The sequence below is a fragment of the Podarcis liolepis genome (genome assembly GCF_965112155.1).
Source record: "Podarcis liolepis genome assembly, chromosome: Z".
Taxonomy (NCBI): domain Eukaryota; kingdom Metazoa; phylum Chordata; class Lepidosauria; order Squamata; family Lacertidae; genus Podarcis; species Podarcis liolepis.
This window is the reverse complement of record NC_139570.1, coordinates 27,603,846-27,631,391: the sequence shown is the minus strand read 5'-3', so window position 1 is coordinate 27,631,391 and position 27,546 is coordinate 27,603,846. Positions and strand designations below refer to the sequence as shown.

Sequence of the window (27,546 nt, the reverse complement as noted above, 5' to 3'; positions counted from 1 at the left end):
CTACAACATGTGCACAGAAGTTCGAAATTCAATCAAGGTGCGAAACAGCCCTGCAAATTAACTGTATATGAGAAAAGCACTTTGTAAAGAAACCAGTTGCATAGACATGCTGCTGAGATCATTTCCATTCTATTGCCACAAAGGATAAGGAAAAAGCAGATCGAAGCCACAAAAAAATTCAAAATTACTTCGTAATATCCAACAGAAATGGGGAGGTTAATGTGCTAGTTTTTACTGAGTCACAAAATAATTCAGTGACTAATTGCTAAGAATAATAACGCTTTAAAACAACAAGAATGTGCTGCTGCCGAAGCAAATTATATTTACGCAAGTTATACAGAGTCATCTTCTTCATCTTCTTTCACAGCTAGCTATGCAGCAGATAAATGATGCTGTCGACGCAGTAAGGCACACATTTTCAGATGGTGACTTACTTTATTGAGTAGCAACTGCTCCCCTCCAGGCTTGAGAGGTCTCCATCTACGCCTGCCATTCTTCCCAGCACGATGCACCTCCAAGGTTTTCGACCCCAGATCACTCTCAGCTGCCGGGACAAGTTTCAACAAAAAGTGGGATGAAATAAAAACATATTTGGGAAAGCAGATTTATTTTTCTTTCTTTTTTTGCAAACTTGTTTCTCCCCAGTTCTCGAGTTCTAAATCTTTTGAATCCCCTAGAGGGAATTTGGGCATGCCAACATCTACTCATTGGGCAAGAAAGAATATCAGAGAAAGTTTGAGCAGACCTAGGTTCAAATCCCCCTCAGCTCTGGAGCTCACTGCATGGCCTTGGGTCAGTTATCGCTTTCAGTCTAACCTACCTTGAGGGGTGATTGTGAGGATAAAATGGGCATAGAGATAAAACAACATACAAGGAGAGGCAGGATGTAAATTTAGCAAATGTTTAATACGTAATTATGCAGAGGGAAAGAAAAGCTCAGAACTCTACAGAACTACATATTAAAACTCTGCTGATAACTTTCTGCTTGAAACTAGGTTGAGGACCCCTCATAGAGGGAAGAATCTATTAAGACATAATCTATTCTGGAGAGGGACCCATAACAAGAGAAACAGAAAGTGACAACTGGGTCCACCAAGCCATGACAGACTAAAATATTTGTAATTGTGCACTCCCTGGACAGAGAAATAGGGGCTCCCTGATCCTTCCTGTCCAAGCCCTCACAATGTGACATATTAAGATAGCCACCAATCAAGAAGTCATCCTCCTTAAATTTCTCGAAAAGAGAAAAGGTGTGTACTAAAAACATTCACTGATGGGAGTTTGGACCATAGATAGAAGCTTAAGGATTTTGATCCCAATTTCCCCTTTAAGAATATGCAATGTCTCTCAGGATCTGAGTGACCCTTATTAGGAAGGAGGCATCACATTGGGCATCCCAGGAGCTGAGAAATGCCCCCCAAAGTATCTGTGAGTCAGCAAGCATGTCCACCTAGAATGAAGGCGTGTTTCCTGCCGGCAGATTATGTTTGGGCAGAACTTCCAAAGGTTTTCAGAAACTCCAAATCTCTTTATGGGATTACCTAGTCCCCACACATTCCATGACATAAAAATCCCATCCCCCTTATTCCCCTCCCCCATTACCATTTTGATAAGTAACCTGTCATTCCATTTATACAAAGTTCCCTCTTTTGTCCACAAAAACAAACCAATTTCCTTTCTGGGTCTTCAAGAGTTATTTTTGTACTATTGTATTGTGGTGCCTTAAAGATTCATATTGTCCCCATTTTTCTGAGCTGCAATATATTCTTTGTTGCCATTTTGCTCTAGTCGACGGGCCCCTAGGAGGCACATTAAGTTACCATTCTTTAGTGAGGGAGTAAATCTCCCCTGGTATTTTGTCCTTATTTTAAAGAAGGTTAACCTCCTCTGTTCCCCTGCTCAGATCTCTCTTGGTTGCTCATTATCTCTATATCTTCTTCTTGAATAATTATGCCTTTATCAAGGCCTCGTAGAGTGTATCTCAAGGATGATATTCTGTCAATTATTTTATCTTGTGACTGATTAGGTAAAGCTAAGAAAGAGTTTAGAAATCTTATATGCTCCACAGAAAGAGTCTCTAGAATCATTTTCTACATAGGATAGGTGCTGCTTTCTACAATGGTGATTTACATTTTTGTGATAATCACAGATTCAGGGTTCCTCCAAACCAATAAGATCAACAATTTCATTATCATTTTGCTTAGGTCTCCTAATCCTCATGGAACACGGGTGTACAAACGGGGTTTCCAAAGAATCTGATCGTTCCCTGATTCTATAATTTATGTCTTTTTACCATATACTCTTTTTGCCACCTGCCATTTCTGAAATATCACCACAGAGTGCATGACGGCAGTCATAAAAAGAGGTTCTCTATGCCTATTACATCATCAATATTAAGAATCCCTGGGATTAATTCATCCATTTAATGTAGAAAGTGAATTAAGCATCAAGCAATGCTTAAAAAGAACAAATAAGAGCTTTCTTTTCATCCAACCATCTCTATTGCCATCTTGACCGGAAGTCAGATCACTCTGACTAATAACAAACACAACCAGTGAGCGTGCAAACAAAAATGCCTATCATATTCGCCAGATTAGTTTCCATTCTGGACATGAGATAAAAAAGTGAACACTAGGAATTTATGCTCCAGTTTACACAGAAATTATCCAATCTCCTTACTATTGGCCATGCTGGCCTAGGCTACTGGGAGTTCCAAGTCCAACATCATCTAGAGTGCAATGGGCTAGCCACCCCTGACCTGCAGGAACTTTCTAAAATAAATTACAGAAATGGGGCGTGCATAGTCTCTTGATGATTTCTGTTCCGTCAGTTCACTGCATGACCTGTGTGCACTTGCGCTCCTTTGCATTGGTGCACCACATCAAAGAACCTTGGATACAACCAGGTATATAGGCATGCTATTCAAGATGGCTTTCTTAAAAGCAGTACTTTTAAAACTGTGTACTTGCAAGGGGTGGGAGGGAAAATACCTGTGTAGTAACAAAGAATGCTAGCACAAGTGGTGCATGGAGGGTGTTTTCAACAATATTAGGGGTAAACAATGGAGGGTTCTCTAATGCAGAGATGGAGAATGTGTGGCCCTCCTGATGTTGCTGGACTCCAACTCCCATCAGTCACAGCCAGCACAGCCAGCCAAGATGATGACAGGTGTAAATCCAGCAACACCTGGAGAGCAACAAACTTCCCCACTCCCTGTGCTCTTATGCAACAGTGTTCCACTCCAGAAACAGGAATAAAGGTAAAGGGACCCCAGACCATTAGGTCCAGTCGCAGACGACTCTGGGGTTGCAGTGCTCATCTCGCTTTATCGGCCGAGGGAGCCGGCATACAGCTTCCGGGTCATGTGGCCAGCATGACTAAACCGCTTCTGGCGAACCAGAGCAGTGCACGGAAATGCCGTTTACTTCCCGCCAGAGCTGTACCTATTTATCTACTAGCCCTTCGTGCTTTCGAAGTGCTAGGTTGGCAGAAGCAGGGACCAAGCAACGGGAGCTCACCCCGTCGCGGGGATTTGAACCGCCGACCTTCTGATCGGCAAGCTTCCGGCTCTGTGTTTCAAAACTCCAAAATCTGGGGGAGAACACAGATGAGAATTCTGGAAGCATTCCTACTGAGGAATCAAAGTTTCTAAAATTAAAAGGTATGATTTGAATTAAGCCAAGAATTAAGCTCCCCCTAGCTAGTGCTGTAAGAAGAGCAGCCTTTGAGATTTCCAGAGAGGCACGGCTGCCTTTTGATAGGGTGCAAAGCCACATCCTCCTTTTTCACACTGTTCTCGCTTGGAAGTGACACACAATGGGAAGCAGAGGCTGCAGAGAAGCGCAGAGACCACGTGCAAGTCCACAGCTGCTGCTTAGGCAGGCTCCTGAGTCAGCAGGCTGCACGTGGCTTCAGCACATCACAAACTGCACATGTGGGGGTTTGTGTGTTCACTCCCTCCCTCCTTTGGGCTTGTCGTCGCTTTAAGGGAGAAGAGCGCCTACCAAAAGCAGCTGGATTTGGGATGAATTCCTCAATAAAGTTCAGTCTGTATTTTGCAAAATTTCCTCCACTACACCAGACAATACAGGTGCACCCCATATTTATCTGGGAGTATGCAGCACTGTAATGCAGCCTCTCCTAACCTGGTGCCATCCAGATGTTTTGGACTACAACTCCCATGGCCCCTGAGCACTAGGGCTGATGGGAGTTGTAGTCCCAAACTTGGGGAAGGCTGCAATAGATCTATGACCCAAAACTAGAGGATCCGGCAATGGGTGGGTGGGAAAGGAAAGAGCAGTGGGTTTGAATAGGTAAAACCTAGTTCAAATCTTTGTTCAGGAACTCAGTTGACTAGTAAAATTCACTAATACACTGAAATGAAGTCATTCAATGAGATTAATTCATTAAGGATTATTTGTTTCACCTCGAGGCAGTGTTCATGGTTCATTACACACACACACACCACACACACACACACACACACACACACACACACACACACTATCCTCACAACAACTCAGCAATGTAGGTTAGGCTGAAAAAGAGAGAGGGAGAGAAAGCACAACTGGCTCACCCAGTCATGCTGAGAAGGAATTACAATGCAAGTCTCCATAGTCCTATCCTGAAACTTAAAATCAATACAGTGCAATGGCACAACAAGGGAAAATTGAGATGCAGGCTGTAAACCTGGGGTGGGGAACCTGTGGCCCTGTTGAACTCACTGAACTAAAACTCCCAGCAGTGGCTGGGGCTGGTGGGAATTGGAGACCCACAACATCTGAAAGCAGCATACAGTGGTGCCCCGCAAGACGAAATTAATTCGTTCCACAATTTTTGTCGTCTAGCGAATTTTTCGTCTTGCGAATCACGAAATCCCATAGGAATGCATTGAAAATCAATTAATGCGTTCCTATGGTCAAAAAAAGTCCAAACAAAGCCAAATTTGGTACAACAACAGTTTATTAACTGCTCTTTAAAGTCACACATACTGTAAAGAGCAGTTCAAAAATTTAAGGGAAAATAAATTAACTTTATAAACAAAACATGTCTTTGTTTTTAGACAAAGAAAAAAAAGTCGCGAGACGTTTTCGTCTTGCGAAGCAAGCCCATAGGGAAATTCGTCTTGCGAGGCAAATCGAAAACGGAAAAACCTTTCGTCTAGCGAGTTTTTTGTCTTGCGAGGCATTCGTCTTGCGAGGTACCACTGTATGTTGAAGAAACAAATAAAAGAAAGATGGACAGTGGATAGCACAGCCTTGACAAACCATTGCACAACACAATTTTTTTTTTCTGAATTCCAAGGGGAGGCACCCATCATTCAACATCCTCACAGTCATCACTTTTTATTATGCAAAAGGGTCCAGAACCACCCACCTTCAGAGAAACAGCTCCCCAATGTTTCTGATAGCACGCCTGATTGGGAGGAGGGAAGCAACTCAAACAGAGACACAATCTCCAGCTTTCCTCTAAAAAGTGGGAAATACTGCTGCTCTGTACTGGGAGGGACTGAATGATGCAAACACACCCATTGCAGAGATATGGAGGAATTGAGCCTAACTTGGGGTTAGCTAATTAGAAAGGAATGGAGCCAAAGCAGATAATCATGAAGAGATGAAGTGTGGTAATTATGCTGTATCTGCAGTAGGAATGATGATAATCTAAGCATGTCTGATGCACAGACTTCAGTGGAAGCTGATCAAAGGAGGCAGGCCCAGAGCAGTGACTCATACAGAGATGCAGCAAACAACATTCTCTAGAGTCTAAGGGCTCGTCCTCACTTTCGCTTGTGCCGTGTCTAGATAACATGAGTTTGAGTGGTTTTCCATTTGACCCACACTTTCTAGCCATAGGTCTGAGTAGTTTTCTCATTGCCCTGCTCCTTTCCAAGGGAAAATCTGCTCTTTAGTGTTAGATCAGAACAAATGACAATCCAGGGAAAACCCAAATTACCGTTTCCTCCAAATGAACACTAAAGAGTAGGTTTTCCCCGTGGGAAAACAGCACAACAAGAGGAACTGTAGATAAGCCCTAAGAGTGGTTAATTTTGCTGCATCTCTGTATCAGGAGTTAATGAATGACCCAGTCACAACCAATGGATAGACACAAAATTACTTGCTTCCAGCAGAAATTAATTGAAGAGGAAAACAAGAGTAGTGATTCATGCAGAGAAACAGTGGGACTTCCTCTATGGATGGGAGCTCTGGGCTCACAACAGTCTTTAATGAATCCATTTCTGAGTTTGGGAATCAATGGGATGGGGCATTAAACTTGGACCAGGGAAGACCTAAGTTCAAATCCCCTTTCAGCTATGAAATCCATTCACATACTTTCCAACTAGCCTACCTTATACAGCTGTTCTGAGGGGGGGGAGTGGGGAGGGAGATGGAGAGTAAGACCCATGTTTTCAAGCATTATGTTCCATTTTGAAACCTAACTTTCATGGAAATCAAGTGTCAGAACTTCAACATCAGGGGCATGACTGAAAGAGATTTAGCCTTTGTACCTCAAACAGGACTTAGCTCCAAAGATGATCAAAGGAGCATAAGAGGAGTCTGACTGGATTAAGACCAGACTTCACCAACTTGCCCTCCAATGCTTCAGACTATGGCTCACACAGCTGGGGCTGAAGGGAGTTATAGTCCAAAACATCTGGAGTTCACTGTGTTGGTGAAGCCTGGATGAGATAGAAGGCCCATCCCATTCAACATCCTCATGGTGATGAACTCAGGTGCCCCTGAGAAGCCTAGAAATGCAATGTAAAGACGATAGCCCTCAGCTGCTGTTGGTCCCAGCAGCTGGTATTCAGTGCCTTGCTGCCTCTGAAACCAGAGATGGTATATATCACTATAACAGCTTGTAACTTCACTGTGAATTTGTCAAATCACCCTCTAAAGCTAGCAGCCACGCCATGTCTGTTGGCAGTGAATAACTGAATGTTGTGTAAAGAACTGTCTATCAACTTATTTAGATGACCCAAAGAAGAAGGGAAAATGTGCCCTAATGCACTTTCTCTCCTCTGTGCACAATTTCACAGCATTCTATCATGTTCCCTCGCTGCCATCCCTCATGCACCCCCCCCCCATTGCAACCTTGCCTTTCAGAGCAAAGAACTTTGCTTCAAAACAGTCCACGCGAAACATTACTTACCACCAGCACTCAACAGTAACTTCCGCTGCCGGCCAAGCTGATCCAGCCCCATTGGGGTACTTTGGGAGAGTGGCACAGACTGGCATCTGTCCAAGAGGAGTTTGAAAGGTGGAGATTCTGGTGATGGATGAGTTGGGTGGGACAGTGGCTGGGAAGGGGAGGAAAGCAAAACAAATGGGAGTTAAATTATTTCCCCCAAAATTGCAGGAGTATTGAGAAGGCATCAAGAACATAAGGGGAGCCCTGCTGGATCAGGCCAAAGGCCCATCTGGTCCAGCATCCTGTTGTCATAGTGGACAACCAGATGACTCTTTTGGGAAGCCCACAAGCAGGATCTGAGTGCAACAGTGCACTCCCCAGTTGCAATTCCCAGCAACTGGTACATGAAGGCATACAGCCTCTGATAGTACAGCATACAGAACATGGCAGATGTAGCACAGCCATTGTGTCTAGCAGCCATTGAAATCCTTACCCTCCATTAATTTGTCCAATCCATTTTTAAAGCCATTCAAGTTGCTGGCCATCAGGATCTCTCATGGGAGTGATTTCTACGCACTGTGAGCTTTTTACCACATTACACAAGGCTTTCTAGGGAACTGTCCAGAGAACACTCACAGGAGAACTGAAGCCAACCTGATGTGCATTGGGATGTACATCTTTGCCGCATCCCCACATGACATCCTCTGTGTACACTTTAAAATGCAGTATGTTCCTCTGCTCTGTCAGAACCTAGCCACATTCAAAAATAAGGTGCTCTCCTCTCACATATACATTTATGTTACATTGTGTTATATTCGCAGGGCCAGCTCAAGACATTTTATTGCCTGAGGCAAAGCAGTCACTAGTACCCAACCTCTGCAAGTCAAGATCCACAGTCCCCAAGTCAAGAGAAGTTACTCTGGTACCTGAGACAGGAAAATTGCACAAGCACACCAACAGTAAAAATATACTTTTCCCTGACAGTAAAAAATACAAAATAATAAACTAAATAACTACCCATTTGTCTAATAATAAGGCCAGATAAACAGTATCAAAAAGAGGAGATCACACAGAAGATGCATACACAAAAACAACCTTGATACAAATAGGGATGGGTGGATATGTAGATTTTGGTCTGTCTCAGTTCCTTATTCTTCCAACAAACCTACTTCCTCCAATGATCAAACTTTCTACAATAAGGAAAGTGACAGGAAAATGCATTGGGAAATGTGAGATAACAGTTTCTTTGGCACAACATCATATAAAATCTTCAAAAAGAACTCAGGATAAGCACTTATAAAATAGCCAACATCATCCAATCTTCCTGCAAAGAAATAAAAATGCTCAATAAGCATGGGCGGTCTGATTTCTGCTTAGTGCTTCTATTTATTTCATCACCACCTCTCTGTGTCTATCCGGCTGCATCCAGACCCATGAGGCATGGTCAGACCCTGTCATCTCTAAGCTTTATGCCCCTTTAAAGCTCCACTCCTCATTGCAGCAGGCATAAGCTCTTACCTTCCTGGCTCCCTCCTCCCCAAGTTCCTTAGAAACACTTGAAGCCTTTTAAAAACCTCTTAGATCCAGCAGCCTTCCAAACCTCTCAAAGTAAGAATGCAGAAAGCAAGACTTCATTTCCATTATAAAAGCAGCACTGAACCAGCATTCAGGGTTCTGCACAGTCTTCCTCCCTTTTCAACCGACTCTTCTTTCTCAACCTTGCCCATCATCCCTACCACAGAAAGCAGCAGGCCTCATAGGGGCAATAGCTGCAAAAGATGATTGATGGCCTAAGTGCATTACCTACTCTGGTGAGGGACAAGTTATTTAAAACAAAATTCTTATTGATTGAGAAACAAGAGACTCCACTGAATGAATGATCCCTCCCTTTGGTCAATCTGGGGAAAGTGAATACGTATTACACTTGTAAACCACGTGCCCTCCTAGAAGCTCAATACAGCATACAATGGGAATTGCCCCTCTTTTACCCACAAAACAATTCTGAAGGTAGCCTAGGGTGGCCTGAAGGTTACTCAACGAGAGATGCAGCTGGGTGGGACTTTAAGCCAAGTCCAACACGGTATCACTACATCTGAACATCGTGTGACCCACCCAACCAAGAACAGGTCACCAGCCCACCATGAACTCAGTAATCTTCCTTCCCTCCTCTTGCCTTGGACTACATGAACAGCAGGGGAGAAGGGTCACCCAATGTCTGAAAAACCACAGGAGACTGCCACCATGTTGGTGGGCTACAGAATTACGGATGCCATTATGCAATTCTCTGTAACAAGTTTTGAAGACCTATAATAATTGTTTTAAAAAGACCAAACCTCCAAAATCAAACAGAACAAAAGGAAAGCCAGCCTTTGTTGAAATTCAGAAGTGGTTTATTAACCACAAATCATTCATACCCTTAGAATAGCTTCCCTACCTATTTTTATTCACCAGTTCTTGTCAGTTTTCCAATACAGTAGGCTGACGTGAGGTTTAATGACTGAAAATTCTGTTATGGCCAACTGTTGCTGCCAATATACTATTACATTAAAGAAGACACAAATACAGCGGAGTAGATTGATGCAGTGCTAACTAATCAATCCTAAAGCCTGTATCTGAGCCTGCTCCGCTGTCAATCAATGCCACTGTTCAGGCGCGGTAAATAATGTGGGAGTCAGGAACTTTGCGGAAATTTCAGTGAACAGAAGCAAATGGGAAAGTGCCTTATTTGTATGCACTGGGAGTTGGGCAGAGGAGATGTGATTGGAAGCCAAAGCAACAGCCACAACAGGATCCACATTCAAGGTCATTGCACCAAACATGCTACTGTTCCTGGGATTTCAAACTTGGAGAAAATGCTTTGCTAAGAAGCAAAACCAGCTGGAATCTGTCGATGCTGAATGTTTAGCATGATCCTTTAATTTCTTATCACAGTGATTGCAATCAGATTACACAGCAATCCTTATCATCAAACAGGCTCTGTGAGCAAGAAATGATGTATAAGATTGAATGCTCAGTGGAGTCTGTAAAAATAAAATGAGAAATGTTTCTTCAAGGTGGAGCTGAACCTTAAACATGAAACTAGAGATCAGCAAATACGTTGATTTCAGGTTTCCCTTGGTTTCTCATTTTTCCAATTTTAAGTCTAGTTCTTCGCAGTCCCACATCAGTCTGTGATTCTTTTATTTTTAATGTCCTTGTGAAAATACAGCAGGATTAGTGTGACTTTCTCCTAATATATACATTTATGATTTTGCTGAACACAAACATATCTGCAGAGCAATTTTGCCTAATATGCTATAGTTCTGTATAATATTTCCATTTTTCTGCACACTTCACAAAGCTTTCCAAACTTTTCATGATGGTGACACACTTTTTAGACATGCATCATTTTGCAACACAGTAATTCAGTTTTGCTAGAAAACTGGAGGTTAAACTAACCCCTTTCCTGCCCCGGGAGGAGTTTGGGGGAGCAACAGTAATGTGTTGCAGCATACATTTTGGGAAGCTCTGCCCTAGTACCTCAAATGAGCAGTGAGCTTTACATGCCCTGAAATTCTTCTCCAGCACAGATCAGATCTGAACCAGACTCTATCTCATATTTTATTTAAATATATAAAAAAAAATCTCAAGCAACTACAGTAATTAGGAAAATCATACTTCCAAGATCCCTAAAAACAAAAATACTCATTTGACCAGCAGCCTGTAGAGGGCAGTAAAAGATTACAATGAAAAAAGTTGTCTGTATTTTTAACTTTATTTAACTATGAAAGATATAGGTGCATTAGATTGAAGGCTCAGTGAGAGTAAAAATAATTCTCTACATGTACCTGATTTTATGTGAGAGCCTTTCACCAGCATTCTTTGCATCAAGCTGTTGGAATCCATTTCCTCAGCCCTGGGCAAACCTGCCACTGGAAAGCTTAATGTTGCCATACAATCAAAGAATCTAGAGTTGGAAGGGGTCCCAAGGATCATCTAGTCCAACCCGCTACAATCACAGTTAAAGAATCTCTGACAGATGGCCATCTGACTTCTCTTTAGAAAACTCCAGGGAAGGAGTTCTTTACATCTTCTTTACAAAGCAATAGCAGAATCTTTAAAACCTTTAAAATGTTGAATATTTAAGCATGGCTTGAGGCTCAATAAAATAGGATAGAGAGGGTCAGTGTCAAAAAACAACTGAGTGTCATGAGCCTCACAGTGTTGTTGGGCTTGAACTTGCAAGCTCTGACACAGGAGGAGAGAGAAACAGAGGAGGGGGGTGAATGGTGGGAACCTGGCCTGGAGAAGGGAGAGCTCCTCTTTCCACCCCAACATCACTCACTTTGGAAGGGGGTGTAGAGTATGGTTACCAGACTTCCCTGTTTCCCGGGGACAGTCCCCAGATTTTCAAATCCGTCCCTGGACAAAATCCATCCCCAGAATGTCCCCGGGTTTCATTTAATGTCCCCAGATTTATATTTTAAGTGTTGTAGATTTATTAGTAGGGAATGAATGTTGCGTGATTGGTTCAACAGCACAAGGCACATCATGTGGGGACTTCTGGCAAGGCAAAATGGCGGGCGCCATGGCAGCAAGTAGCTCCTGAAGCCAGCCAGAGCCAACTGCACTACCAGGCTGGCTCCAGGTTGCTGAGGCTGCTGCTGCCACCGCCACTGCTGAGGGGGAATTAGGGACGCCCCGCGTGTCAACTGGGGAAATCGCTGACACACACACACCCCGCGAATCAAATCAAGCTGGGAGTGAGAGCACCCGGCCGACTGCCCAGCGGCGCTCCGGGGCCAGGAAACCCCCGGAGCCGATGCAGGGAGGAGGAGAGGAGGAGGAGAAGGAAGAGATAAAAAGTAAGGAGGAAAAAAGAGAGGAGCCCCGACCTTGCCGCACCACTGCCGCTGAGGAGAGGTAGGAGAGCACCAGGAAGGGCACATGGCCAAGCCCAGGCCAACCCGAGCCTACTCCATGGTGGCTAGCACTCCAAGAGAGCAGGCCGGGGCCCAGAGGAAGGCCATGTGACAGAGGAGACCACAGAAGAGAAGATATTACTTCTTCATTTTTTTTAAAAAAATAACTTTTTTTCTCTTTTCAAAAAAAGAAAATACTGTATGTGTCCCCAGATTCTTTGGAAAAAAATCTGGTAACCTTAGTGTAGAGGACTCTCCCCTCATGGGAAGCAGAGGAGGGGTTTGATAAGCAGAGGGGGGAACCTGAACAGGAGGGCTCAGCCTTGCCACCTAGAACTAGGTGCTACCTTTGCAGATGGGACCCAGACCCACTCTGAAGGAGTGCATTCAACAGCTTCAACATTCCCATAAGGTGAGAGAGTCTCATGAGTGAGCATCCCAGATCCTGCCTTTAAATGCTGCCAAGAGGTGCAGGAAAACTTGTTGGGATAACTTCATCACTTCCATACAGCTCTGAACTTCTTGCCCTGCTCTTGAACTCCTGCATTGTGACTCCTGAGCATTGCATCTGCTGCCGAACCTCTACAACTCCTTGCCTGAATAAGTATATCTTCCTTATGTACAAATAAAAGTTGTCTGTCTGCATGTGTTGGACAAGACACCAAACTGCACAATTTAGTTCCAAACTAGGTGTCATTTTAATTTTCTGAATGTAATTAACCTGCTTTATTTTTAAAGTTTTAATTGCAGCTGTGCATGTATGGAAGAAATCAGGACTGTGCCGCATGGATGATTAACCCTTTCTCCCACTTGCCTGTGGTCTTGATGACATACCCACATCCACACCAGAAAGCATGAATGGGAGATTCTCCCTCAAGGCTAGAATGAAGCTTATGGGCAGATAATTTTCATCTGGACTGGAGTAGGAAGGCAAAGTCTTTTTCAAAACTCTCCCACATACCACAAGCCTGATCCTGATGTTTCTCCCTCCCTGAAAGCTGCAGATTAAACATCAAAGTGAAGCCCATTGATTGCACTCACACCAATAAAGTAAGATGTTCTTTGGCTCTTAGAGCACACTGCACTGCAATTGCCTTGCCAAATGAGCACAGGGTTGGGAGGAGATAGCCAGCACCAGGTCATTCTGTGACACCACATTCCTTCTTTGTACTGGTACCCTCCCTCTCACATCAGAGAAGATGCTGTAGGAATGCAGACTAGACCAGGGTCATTGCTAGGAACTGAAAAGAAAGAGTGGGAGAATCTGCCAATTTCCCTTTCTCCCGTTTTCTCATTTTTCCAATATTAATTTCAGTTTGCCACATCAGTTTGCAATTTTAAAAAAAAGTCCTTGTGGAATTTAAGCAGCGTTTTAGTGTGGAATTCTCATGATGTACATATTTTTGTATGCAATGCTGCCTAATACACACATTTTTGCAAAGCATATTTCCCCTAATATTTACATTTGCCTTAACATAATTCACATATGTATGTTGTTTCCACTAAATGTACAACTTTTAAAGCACACTTTACCCTAAGCATGCGTATTTTTGCACTGATAATTATTCGTCCGGAGAACTGCCAGAATTGGAGAAAATGTGAATTTCAAATGACAGCTATGCTTCAGTTTGTGTATTTTTTCAGAAAGTGCAAATTAGGTAGGTTTACCTTTCAGTGTAAACTGAACCAGATTTCTCACCCATCCCTAAAATCAAGGCAGTGCAGATGCACCGGCAGAGCCAGTCTGGTGTGTTTGCTCCATAGCAACCTCCTCGCTGCCTTACCCCTCCCCATCTACCTCTGGGTTAAGAAGCAACAGCAATGCGACCAACTAGAAGTCTGGTGCATGGAAGCAACCCATTATGCTGTCTGATGCTGATTATTGGTAATTATTTTTAAATGTGCAATTGCAGTAATTATAAATTTACTGTGCAATTTTTATTATTTGTTTGTTTGCTTATTTATTACATTTCTATTCCACCTTTTTTTTTCTCTTCCACGGAGCTCAGTGTGGACACAGCTTTTCCTCTCCTCATTTTATCCTCACAGCATCCCTGTGAGGTAGGCTAGGCTAAGAGACAGTGATTGACCCAAGCTCACCCAGTGAGCTTCACAGCTGAGTGGGGGCTAGAACACTTGTCTCCCAGGTTGTAGTCCAGCGCTCTAACCACTACAGTACACCACATTGGGTCCTCAAATCTGGGTCAAATCTACACAAATCTGAGTCATTTCTTGTCTTTTTTAAGGGATGCACTTCCTCTTTTTTAAGCAAGCCTTTATAAAACAATACTTCTACGATTTGTCAAAGCAGTTTTCCATTATGTCTAAATGGGGGAAATGTGGTTTAAGTTCTGTCTACAATCATGAAACAGCAACTTGCAATCCTTACCTGTAGTCAGAGCTGAAACCAGAGTTTCCTGATTCAGATACTAATAGGAAACTATGGTTTAACAAACACGAAAAAATATTGCATCAATGTGCACAAAAGAAGGGAGGATTCATTTTTAGTCTGATAAACCATAGTTTATCAGACTGGGATTACTACATATGAACAGGGCTAGACAGTAAAAATGCAAAACAAAAAATGCAAAGCAAAAACCCACATAAGCAGCAACTAGTTCAGATTTTCTCTAACTCTGCTAGCATTATGCAGTAGCTGGATGTTCATTACTGAGTTAGCCTACAGACAAAGAGCCAATGGTTTCAATAATTGGGTAACAAGCCCTAATTTAAATGTGGAAAAAGCAAAGTGTCAATATATCTTTTTAAAAGTTTAACAGCATATTACTTACTATATTTTTTTCTACCATTTTTAATGTGTTGTAAGCTGCCTGGGGAAACCCAGCCAGATGGGTGGGGTATTATTATTATTATTATTATTATTATTATTATTATTATTATTACTACTACTACTACTACTACTACTACTACTACTACATAAGTGACTTTCAATTGTAAAAAAAGAAAAAGAAATGCAAATACAAAAGTTTAAACATTATTTACTAAAGGAGCTCATCCTGCAATATTATTACAAAAAGGAGAAGTCCTACTTCACCATACAAAACAGTTGAACACAACTTCAAGCTAGGCATCATTATACCATATGGTTACAAATAAAAATCAAATGCCTGGGTAAAGTGGAACATCCTCACCTAGCACCTAAAAGTTGAAAATAATGGTTCCAGCCTCACCTCCCTGAGGACAGCGTTCCACAATTGGGGAACCACCACTGAAAAGACTCTTTCTTCTGTTGCCACACTGCACTCCACCCCTTCAAGGGAACTGTGCATGAGAATAGGCCTCAGATGGCAACTGCAAGATCCAAGTAAGTTCATGTGAGAAGATGAAGTCCTTAACATATTGGGGTCCTGAGCCATATACCGTATTTTTCGCTCTATAACACGCACCCGACCATAACACGCACATAGTTTTTAGAGGAGGAAAATCCATAGGCATGCCACCCGTAGGCATTCCCTCCATAACACGCACAGACATTTCCCCTTACTTTTTAGGAGGAAAAAAGTGAGTGTTATGGTGCAAAAAATACGGTATATTTTCTTTCACCAGGTGAAAATCAGCAGAGGGGGATTTTTAGGAAACAATTAGCACGTAAATTCGCTCTATGCGGGGCTGCCCTTGAAGCTGTCCCAGAAACTCCAGCGGGTGCAGAATGCTGCAGCGAGGCTCCTTACGAGGTCTCTGTCCTGGGAGCATATTCACCCAGTGCTTTTCCAGCTACACTGCCTCCCGGTGGAGTACAGGGTCAGATTTAAGGTGTTGGTTTTGACCTTTAAAGCCTTTCACGGCCTAGGACCCTCGTATCTATGGGACCGCCTCTCCCAGTATGCCCCACAGAGAGCCTCAAGGTCCATAAATAGCAACACCCTAGTGGTCCCGGGCCCTAAGGAAGTTACATTGGCTTCAACCAGAGCCAGGGCCTTTTCAACACTGGCTCCGGCCTGGTGCAACGCTCTGCCTCATGAGACCAGGGCCCTGCAGGATCTGATCTCTTTCCGCAGGGCCTGTAGGACAGAGTTGTTTTGCCTGGCCTTTGGCTTGGAGCCAATTTGATTCCCCCCCCCCTCTTTCTTTTTTCTTTTTCCCTTTCTCCTCCTGTGATGAGGCTGCATTTTAATATTTTAATGTTTCAATATTTTAATGTTGTATTTTAATCTTGTTTTTAAGTTGTATTCATTCAACTTGTTTTTATTATTGCTTGTTAGCTGCCCTGAGCCCGGCCTTGGCTGGGGAAGGCAGGGTATAAATAAAAATAATTATTATTATTATTATTATTATTATTATTATTATTATTATTAAATTAAGGATTTAGTAGCCCCTTCTCCTCCTCCTCCTCCCTCCACTAACAATTGCACCTTTCTAATCCAAGTCATTGAACATGCAGTTTCCTACTCCACACCCAGCAACAAAAGGAAGGCCACTTTAATAAGCTACTGTGCTGAGCACCTAGTAAGTCACAATTCCAGGCTAATGTAAATACAGGTAAGAATGGGTGAGATACCCATTCATTGGACATTTTAATATAAAGCTACTTAATTTGCACTTCCTAAAACAAAACAACAGGGGTAGCCAACATGGAACCGTCTGAATATTTTTAGACTCCAGTTCCCATCAGCCCCAGCCGGCAGGGCCACTGGTCAGGGATTATGGGAGTTGTAATCCACAACAGCTGGAGGGAACCAACTTGGCTGCCTCTGCAAAGTGTCATCTGAAATGCAGCTATCCTTAAAAATCCAGACTTCTTTGAACTTTGCAATATAGTTATCCAAGCAAAAATATTGTACAACCCACCCACCCCCACCAATGTATTAGGGGAAATACACACACACAAAAATGCTCACATTGATATAAATAATGTCCAAAAATGCTTTCTATTAGGGGTCATTGCTTGCAAAAATATGTGTATTAAGTAAAAAGGTACATGAAAGTACACAGAAATTCCTTTAAAGACTTAATTTTTTTTTATTGCAAATCAATGTGGAAATGTGGCAGGCTGAATTTAAGGTTTGATTTAAACAAGAAACTGAGAAAGAGAGAAAAATTAACAAGGTTTGCCCATCACTATGTACAGTCCTATGCTTCAAGCCAGTTTCCTGAAGAAGTTTCCCTAGCCATCAAATCCTTGCGGGAAGAACAGCAGCCAAAAGGCCGATTAGTATAAACATTCCAAGAGGCTTTTTCTCTGCAGCATTTTTAAGTCTGGTGCCTGATGCCACCCCTTCTCCCAAACATGGAAGCTGGTTGACAGCTATTCTGCACTCTTCCCTAACTAGAATGCCACTGAACTACATCTGTTTTTCTAATTCTCTAGACATCACTTTATCTGAGCATGCAAAAACGGATTGTTAAAGGCCAGGGAGGGATATTTTTGTATCCCTTTTGCTCTTGATGTTCCTCTGGCCAAAAATAGCAAGAGGCTCCTGAATGCTTGAGGCCGGAAGGCCCAGGAGTCAACAGGTTGCTCTTATCAGCTTGATCCCTGCGCTTGTTGGGCTTTTTCGGGGGGGGGGGAGGTTCCTGTTGTATTGTGTCAGCCCATTCGCTGGACTGGGAGCGCTCCCCCTCCCCCTGTAAACTGCAGCAAGCCAACCACAGGAGAGAGAAAAGCACAAACCATGCACGTATTTTGCACACATTCACAGGCCTGCCCTGTGGAAATCATGGAAATGCAGTGATAGAGTTGACCAGTAAGATTACAGGGATTCAGCCACCCTAACTCCTTGCTAGTTGTCAAATTTAGGGGATTAACCCGCAACAGAGAGCAACTGCCAATTACATGTGACAACTTTGGTCGGGAAACCTTTGAGTGCTTTCACATCACCCTGACAAAAATGGCAAGCCAGGTCAATGCGCTAGCTTCCCTGCGGGTGGGTTCTTTACCAGAAGGGTGAGGTAGCAAGGAGGTCAGCTCAGTGCAACATGGCATTTATTCCTGTGCATCTGTCCTGTGCTGTGCCTAATTTCATTTAAGTGGCAAGGAAAGCAGAGGGAAAGGGGGTGGATTTAAAAGGGGGTGTATGCTCCTCACTCTCTTTAGACCCTGATGGCAGGTATCCTCCACAGATGACCCCAAATTGCCAAGAAAACCTCAGTTCTCTCTACTTGAAGTGTTCTGTACATTTCAATTTGAACAAATGAAAGGGTGTTTGCACAGAATAGAGGCCTAGCACGTTGTCAGGAACAGACGGGCAGAACTGAAAAGATATGTCCTCTATTGAGAGAGAAAATCCACAGAAAGAACTACAGATAAATAAGCTCTGTCATACCAATAGCAAACTTAGTTGGTCTCTAAGGTGCTACTGGAAGGATTTTTAAAATTTTGTTTCGACTACAGCAGACCAACACGGCTACCTACCTGTAACTAGTCAAAATAAAAAAATTCCTTCCTGTAGCACCTTAAAGACCAACTAAGTTAGTTCTTGGTATAAGCTTTCGTGTGTATGCACACTTCTTCAGATACACTGAAACAGAAGTTGCCAGATCCTTTTATATAGTGAGAAGGTGGGGAGGGGTATAACTCAGAAGGTTGGTGGGAATGGGAGATTGGCAGATAGCTGAGATGAGCCTGTTGACGACTCTTAACGACTGTAATAGGTCTTACAGGAAAAGGCAAGGGGTGAGAAGGTGAGAAATGGCTTAGTCATGTATAATGAGATAAGAATCCAATGTCTCTGTTCAGACCAGGTCTCTCCATTGTTTTAAGTTTGGTAATGAGTTGCAATTCAGCAGCTTCTCTTTCCAGTCTATTTCTGAAATTCCTTTGTAGTAAAACAGCTACTTTGAGATCTTGTATAGAATGTCCTGGGAGATTGAAGTGTTCTCCTACTGGTTTCTCTGTTTTGTGATTCTTGATGTCAGATTTATGTCCATTTATTCTTTGGCATAAGGTTTGGCCTGTTTGTCCAATATAGAGAGCTGAAGGACACTGTTGCATTTGATGGCATACACAATGTTAGACGATGAGCAATTAAATAGTCCCGAGATGGTATGTGTGATGTTGTTGGGGCCAGTAATGGTGTTGTCCGGGTGTATGTGGCAGCAAAGTTGGCATCTGGGTTTATTGCAGGCTCTGGTGCCAGTGTCCGTGTTAAGTCTGGTTGTAGTATTATTGTGGGTTAGGAGTTGTTTAAGATTGGGTGGCTGTCTGTAGGCAATGAAAGGTCTTCCTCCCAGAGCTTGAGAAAGAGAACTGCCATTGTCCAGGAGAGGTTGTAGATCTCTGGTGATGCGTTGTACTGTTTTAACTTGGGAGCTGTATGTGCTGACTAGAGGTGTTCTGTTATTTTCTTTTTTGGGTCTGTCTTGCAGCAAGTTCTCTCTGGATATCAGTCTGGCTCTGTTGATCTGTTGTCTAACTTCATCTGCTGGGTATTTTAGTTCTGAAAAGGTTTGCTGTAGATCTCTTAGGTGAGAGTCTCTGTCTGTAGAATTGGAACAGATGTGGCTGTAACGTAGTGCCTGGCTATATACAATGGACTGTTTGGTATGTTTGGGACATACCAAACAGTCCATACAATGGACAATGACAGTTCTCTTTCTCAAGCTCTGGGAGGAAGACCTTTCATTGCCTACAGACAGCCACCCAATCTTAAACAATGCCAACAGTGTCCTTCAGCTCTCTATATTGGACAAACAGGCCAAACCTTACACCAAAGAATAAATGGACATAAATCTGACATCAAGAATCACAAAACAGAGAAACCAGTAGGAGAACACTTCAATCTCCCAGGACATTCTATACAAGATCTCAAAGTAGCTGTTTTACTACAAAGGAATTTCAGAAATAGACTGGAAAGAGAAGCTGCTGACTTGCAACTCATTACCAAACTTAAAACCATGGAGAGACCTGGTCTGAACAGAGACATTGGATTCTTATTTCATTATACATGACTAAGCCATTTCTCACCTTCTCACCCCTTGCCTTTTCCTGTAAGACCTATTACAGTCGTTAAGAGTCGTCAACAGGCTCATCTCAGCTATCTGCCAATCTCCCATTCCCACCACCCTTCTGAGTTATACCCCTCCCCACCTTCTCACTATATAGAAGGATCTGGCAACTTCTGTTTCAGTGTATCTGAAGAAGTGTGCATGCACACGAAAGCTTATACCAAGAACTAACTTAGTTGGTCTTTAAGGTGCTACAGGAAGGAATTTTTTTATTTTGACTATGGCAGACCAACACGGCTACCTATCTGTAACTGGTACCTGTAACTAGATTGAGAATAAATAGACAGAAAGATAATGCAATAATAATAATAATAATAATAATAATAATAATAATAATAATAATAATAAAACAAATACACATCAAGGTGCAAAATTCCTGCAGCACACTTGCCACTGGTGACCAATAGCTCCTTTGCAACTGTGCTTAGTGCTTGCTTTTTTAAAGTCACAGTTCTTTCAGTACTGCCTTCACCAACCTGGCGCCCTCCAGATGTTTTGGGCTACATCTCTCATCAGTCCCAGCCAGTACTAACATGCTAGATAGACTGGTGGGAGTTGTAGTCCAAAACATCTGGAGGGTATCAGGTTGGAGAAAGATTGTTCTAATGTATTACACTGTTGGGTCTGAGTGTCTCTTGTAATCAATCACTATGCAAATAGGGCAGTTTGGCAAAGTGTTTGGTGTCTGCAACCCATAGAAATCTCCTGACTAGCAGGAAAAGAATATTATAACAAAAAGGACGAACAAAAAATTATTATAGGTTGCAGAATGCAGCTTTTCTGATCACAGAATTCGAAAGATCTGCAATTAGCACATTGTGCACACATAGCTTTGCTTTAAGAATACAGTGGTGCCTCGCAAGACGAAAATAATCCGTTCTGCGAGTCTCTTCGTCTAGCGGTTTTTTCGTCTTGCGAAGCAACCCTATTAGCGGATTAGCGCTATTAGCGGTTTAGCGGATTAGGGGCTATTAAAGGCTTAGCGGCTTAGTGGCTAAAAGGCTATTAGCGGTTTAGCGGATTAGAAAAAGGGAGCGGAAAAAAATCGGAACATTCGCAAGACGTTTTCGTCTTGCAAAGCAAGCCCATAGGGAAATTCGTCTTGCGAAGCAGCTCAAAAACGGAAAACCCTTTCGTCTAGCAGGTTTTCCGTCTTGCGAGGCATTCGTCTTGCGGGGCACCACTGTAGAAGGAATAGGGGAAGAGGCAATAAACGAGATTTATTTGACATACTGTCTAATTGGAGCAAGATACTACCTTTGCACTGTTGAATTCAGCGAAGGGGGCAATTGTACACACACTCATCTGAACTGGATGACGAACTCCCCTGCATTCAGGGCGTTGTGCTTTGCGAGCTTTCCTCACCGGATCTGGATGTAATTGGAAGGTGTCTCCGTTCATTTTGATGGGAAAATTCTCCCGATCTGGCACTTGCTGGCTGTAGCTTTGGCAGCATAAAGAAGCAGATGCAGAAGGGTTGTGAACATCCTCCAAGATGCTGCACAAACCTTGAGTAGCAGACAGAGTAGTGCTAATGTTCTCAGTATCCACAGGATAACTTTCTGAATTATGGGCATCTACTCGAGTCCTTGCTAAATCCTGGCTGTCTGCTTGTACAGTAGCCAAGGGCGGTCCATCCCTTGGAACACTCTCCAGGATCTGGCTATGTGCTAATATAGTCCCAGCATCTGTGATATCTGCTGGTGTCATCAGCTCTAGGTCTGGGTTAATTCGTGAAATTCTGACCAGGTGCTCTGCATCTGCTGCAGTCCTATGGAGAGATCTAGCATCTACTACAGGACAAGCCATATCTGGAGCATCAACAACACTACTTGGTACAGCGTCAACATCCTCTGATACAATGCTTAGGCCCAGTGTACCCTCATCAGTTTTACAAAAAACCTCCAAATCCAGCTCAGTGTTGCAAAACCCTTCATAATTCAGAGAGGCATTTTTGATATCCCTAACATCCATCTTAGTCAAATCCCGAGTCTTTAAATCACTAATATCCAAGCTCTTGGGGTCCACTGGGGTATCAGCAGAGTGTTCAGTATTGCCTTCTACCCAAGGCTCTAATGCCCAGGTGCCTACTGGAGCAGCACTTAAGCCCCAGTTGTCTACTTTATCGAGAAGTGGCTCTTGAACCTGTGGCACATCCATAGACAGACCATGCACATCAAGAAATGAACAGTCACTGAGAAAGCCTGTTTGGCAAAAAGCTGGCAAACCTATGGCAGGGGGTGAAACTTCATTGAAACTGCTATTCTCACTGAAGACTTCATGGGAATTCTCGGCATCTGTGCTTTCCTGGGGTGGCCCTTTACCAGCGGAACTTTTTGAACTACGGTTATCCCAGATTCCGGAATCCGGAGACAATCCTGGAGAAAAGAAACTGCTGGCTTTATCATTTATGATGACCAGAGGCTCCTGGGGAGGAGTTGATTCCTGCCTTTGGCGTCTGGAACTGGAGTTTGGCCTTTGTTCTTTCGAAGAGCCCCGCCATTTCCTAGCAAAGCTGTTGAAGAATCGGAGAACCCCACCAAAGTGGCTGCCCTTAACCCTTTGAGACTGGCCAACGCTCTCCTCACATCCCACATCAAAGTCAAAATAAGAAGTGGGATCATCTGTTGCATTTCCCATGTCCTGAAAATTAGGTTCCCTGCTTATGTCGGGCAGCTTTTCACTGTCCTTGCTTGTCAATGAAATCCCTTTGATGTAACTCCAGACCCCAGAACTTCTTCCTTTTTTAGTTTCAGAAGCAGCTGCAGAACATCTCCTTTGAGAGTCCCCTTGTGCAACACCAGATTCCTGAGAATTCTCACATTCTAGAGCCATGCACCTCTGAGCCGATGGCATTTTGTGACAGTCATTATCAGTACTGTCGCTGTTTATTTCAGTGCCAAAATTCTTCTGCCATTTAATTTCACTGGCAGCGATATCTAGCACGCAGCTATTCACCTCAACATCTTCAAAAGAAGAATCCAAATCCTCAATATGACCTGCATAGGAATGACGGTATGGACGCTGATTGTTACTTAGCTTCTTAATTCGGTGAAGTGCTTTTTGCTCAAGATCTTCCTGAGTTTCCACAGATATAATAACAGCCTTGGTTTTGGACATACTCTTGGCCATACCAGACGATCTTAGCTTCTTGAAAGACCTCACCCTTTCCATTAAGGACATCTTACGATTTTGCTCCAAGATCTCCGTATTATCTCCAAAGAGGATCATGGACTGAGGTCTCTTGGAATTCATGGAGGATGCTTTCTTGAGGTTGACAAAATTCCAAAGCCGACTGCCCTTGCTCTTCTTCTTATGCTTGGCTCCATCCTCCTTTTCATCATCATTGAAATCACAAGAATTAGAATGCTTAAAATCACTGGATCTTTCCTTTTGATTAGTTTGAAAAATCTTGTTTCCATATCCATTTGGAACTGGCCTAGAGCAACCATGTTGGCAGCTGTCAACGAATTCCATACTTCCAGCTGACAAATCCAATGTCCGAATGTCACAGCTCCATCACCACCAGATGCTTACGTTCTGCAGAGCTTAAGGGGGTAAACAGAAAACAATTCAATTAGTTTCTGTGCCTTTTTAAAAAAAACTAAGCCAGAGAAAGGAAAGTTGAATTTCTGAAATGGCATCTAACAGCCGGATCATTACAAGGACTAATTTGCAGACCACTCACAGAAATTCCCAAAAAAACACAGACACAAAAATTTAAAAACTTTCTATAAGTTGAATAAGTAATGCCTTTGAATACATTTCTTAATAAATCACAGGAATATTCTATCTAAAACAAACATTTCTGTTTGTTTCCAGTACTGCTGAATATACATGCTGTCAAGGAGTGAATAAGGAACAATATTGACCTCAGCTACTACACCTAATGCTATAAAACACACATTATCTCCATTGTGAAACTGGAAGTGCATTCCAGGTGGCTTGGTCCTGTGGTTTGGCCTTGCATGGCTGATTTTTTTTTTAATGAGTAGACGGTATAAAGCCCTCCTGATCTGGATCAGGACTGTGACATTGGGGAGGGGAACTTGAACCCTTATCCCCACCCCTGCCTGGCACCTATTTGCAATGAGGAGAAAGTTTCCAACAGCACCAATGGGGGCTTTCTTCCAATTAGCTGGTGTATGGGGAACAATTCCAATTGGGACTGCAGTAGAAACAACGGGAATAAGTTGTTTCCCCTCCCATGGTCCTGAGTTGACTTAGCTTCCCCTTCATTCCAGCCATTTGTAAAAGAAAAAAAAATCATTCATGGCCAGCCACATAACAAATGTCACATCTAGTTTGGCCCCCAGTGTCAGCACCAGGGGTGGGCGCATGGTGGAGGATACTGGGGACAGGGAACAAAGAGGAACCAGCACATTTATGGGGCAAGAGCAAACCTAGTCCCACAGGTTATATATCTGAAAAAGAAATAAAATAAGAACCACTGGTCACAAGGTTCAGTTCAGACCCCACAAACAGATGTGTAGTGCAGTCAGTTGACAAACTGCTCAAACAGATGTGTAGTGCAGTCTTGGTGGTGCACTGGAAGCACATGTGTGCACTGGAGATAGAGGCCTGGTACTGCAGGAGAGAAGAGGTTGACTAGACACATTCAGAGAAGACCCATTGACATTAATGAATGTGACTAATTTAGGTGCATTAATTTCAATGAGTCCACCCTGCATATGACTTAGCTGGATTCAAGAGAAGGTGCTAGAGCCAGATTTCTGGGAGCTCCATTTTGACGCAGCCTCCTATCTATGCAGCATCTTACATGAAGCACCGCATCTAACCACTTAGCAAAAAATAAGAGACTTAAGCCTACAGACTTAAGATCTAAAATTGTGCTCAGTAGTTTTTAGGGAGACACTAAATTTGTAGACCATGTATGCCTTGGTTTGATGAAGACAGAAAATATGAACATGAAAAATGGCCCTTTTACGAAGATAAATGCACTCCTTGCAAAGCTTTGGCAATGGCTAGGCACTCCTTCTCCTGAGGCCTCTTGCAATGTGTATTTGTGTGTACATATCCTACGAAAGTGCACAAGAGGCCAATGCTTTGATTTTCCTCCATTTTTGATCCTTGCCAATTTATGAATGGCTGGGCTTTTCATAGAGCTCAAATGGAGAGAAAAGGAGGGATGAACTGAAAAGGAAGCATCCATTCAAACAGGATGTTTATGTTTCATAACAATAAGAAAGTACATCAGGCTTGTTCTTTCCATCTAAAGAGAACAAGTTGCAACAGGGCCAGATCCTGGCTGGGTGGTACCCACAGGAGTGTGGGAGTGCCAAGTGCCTTCAAGCCAACAGCAAGCTACGGTAGCCTTCGTGGTGCCAAGTCTCCACCCACCACCACCTTGAGGCTCTCTGCATACTCAAGTCTTCCATAAATAAAGGGACAGTGCTAGATTTCCCTTTTGCTTGTCAGTTCAGGAGTTGATTCACAAGAACCCTGAACTTCCAGCCAATCACTAGTTTGTAAGAATAGTTTAGAATGATTTTTAGGAGAAGGAGGAAGAGAAAGAGATAGACAGTGACATTTGTGCCAATACCTAAGATTACTGTACACAGCAGGCAGACCCTTTCAACTTTAAAAAATAAGAAATAAATACCAGGCATCTCTCTCTATAAGGTGTCTCTTTGTACCAGCAACAGCATAGTGCTAATTATTATTATTATTATTATCATTATTATTATTTAATTCTACCTCACCCATCTGGCTGGGTTTCCCCAGCCACTCTGGGCGGCTTTCAACAGAACATTAAAAACAGAATAAAACTCCAAATGTTAAAAACTTCTCTAAACAGGACTGCCTTCAGATGTCTTCTAAAAGTCGAATAGTTGCCTATTTCCTTGAATTCTGACAAGTGGGCATTCCACAGGGCGGGCACCACTAACGAGAAGGCCCTCTGCCTGGTTCCCTGTAAACTCACTTCTCGCAATGAGGAAACTGCCAGCAGGCCCTCGGAGCTAGACCTCAGTGCCTGGGCAGAATGATGGGGGTGGAGACACTCCTTCAGGTATACTGGGCCGAGGCCGTTTGGGCTTTAAAGGTCAGCAACAACACTTTGAATTGTGCTTGGAAATGTACTGTTTGCTCAACAAGGGCAGTGATTGCATTTTTTAAGATCAATTGTCTTTGAGAACTAGTTATAGATTATAAAATAAACCACATTGGATCCTGGGGCAAATGGTCACTGATACTGCTACAGAACAGAAAAAGACAAGAGAATGGAGCATTTTGGCCATTGCTTTGTTGGACATGGAGAGCACATAACATTAAGCACAGAGAGTTGCACTTTCCCAAAGGTGCCAAAGCAAGCTAAGGAAGTTCCGCCTGGCTTCAACGTACAGTACTCATATCCGTTCCTCTCCAGGAAGATAAAAAGAGAAGGGGGGGGGGGGAGAAACTGAGTAACAATCATACAACCCTCAAGAGAAACCTCTCTGCTCCAAACATTCTTTAGATCCAGGGCATACAACTTCCCCCTGCCCAGAAAAGGGAAAAAAGCCCCCCAGCATTTCCGCCAGTATATGCTGCATTCAAAAAATAGGAGGAAACAGATGTTTGTCATATAGCGACAGGAATATCTCTTTCATGGTACAGCTTCTTCAATGCAACTGGGGCAAGTAACCAGTGAGAGCCTTGCTGTGTGTTTTCTGTGCGTGGCAGTGTGGAGATAGTGGAGGCTAAGTTCTGAGAGTCCTGAGAGTCCTGGGCAGGGGAGGCACCTGCAAACACAGTCCACAATGCTCTCCTTTGTGCAGTGTTGATTGCACAGGGAGAAGTATGCCAAAATAGATCTCTTACGACAGCCCTGGACAATCACCTCACTTTGCATAGCAGAAGGCAAGAGTGATAGGCAGGAAGAGAGGAAATAAATGCATTGTATTGGGGGGAGTGGCTTGCAAAAACACATGCATTAGTTGAAACTGCTTACAAAAATGTGTATAATTAGTTAAATTCACAGTGGTATGCGAATGATATTTTTAAATTTTAAAAAATCACAAATTGCTGTAGAAATGTGGAGAACTGGGAAAATGAGAAATTGAGAGGACCCAAAGTGGACAGATTCATCCATCCCTATCAGTCACTCATCTCACCTTTATAGCTGCACCACACTGTCTTGGCCCACCTGTGCTTCTGGTTAACCCAGAGCAGGCATGAGGGGTACGCTTGGGCCAATGCAGCCTTGCTGGTCCCTGTGACACTGCTGTAAACAACTGCAGAGGTGAAGGAGGCATTACAGTGGTACCTCGGGTTAAGTACTTAATTTGTTCCGGAGGTCCGTTCTTAACCTGAAACTGTTCTTAACCTGAAGCACCACTTTAGCTAATGGGACCTCCTGCTGCTGCCGCGCCGCCGGAGCACGATTTCTGTTCTCATCCTGAAGCAAAGTTCTTAACCTGAGGTACTATTTCTGGGTTAGCTGAGTCTATAACCTGAAGCGTATGTAACCTAAAGCATATGTAACCCAGGATACCACTGTATTCCATTAGGAGGTGCTAGCAGGATGTTAAGTAGGCTAGAAATGTATTTG

The 27,546-nt window shown here is 43.1% G+C and overlaps 1 protein-coding gene and 1 long non-coding RNA gene across 4 annotated transcripts in view; one reads left to right on the top strand and one right to left on the bottom strand.

Annotated features, from left to right (window-relative positions):
* Window positions 1-27,546, top strand: part of LOC310698370 — a 758,866-nt gene that overhangs the window by 201,478 nt on the left and 529,842 nt on the right. The window lies entirely within an intron of this gene.
* ARHGEF9 (Cdc42 guanine nucleotide exchange factor 9) overlaps window positions 1-27,546 on the bottom strand; it is a 286,345-nt gene that overhangs the window by 201,550 nt on the left and 57,249 nt on the right. For all 3 annotated transcript variants that reach the window (XM_083484960.1, XM_083484958.1, XM_083484961.1), the window contains exons 2-4: window positions 21,252-23,542; window positions 7,150-7,297; window positions 435-544 (exon numbers count right to left, since the gene is read on the bottom strand). In XM_083484960.1, the coding sequence (XP_083341086.1) occupies window positions 435-544; window positions 7,150-7,297; window positions 21,252-23,471 (2,478 nt within the window). In that variant the 5' untranslated portion in view covers window positions 23,472-23,542. The remainder of the gene's footprint in view (window positions 1-434; window positions 545-7,149; window positions 7,298-21,251; window positions 23,543-27,546) is intronic.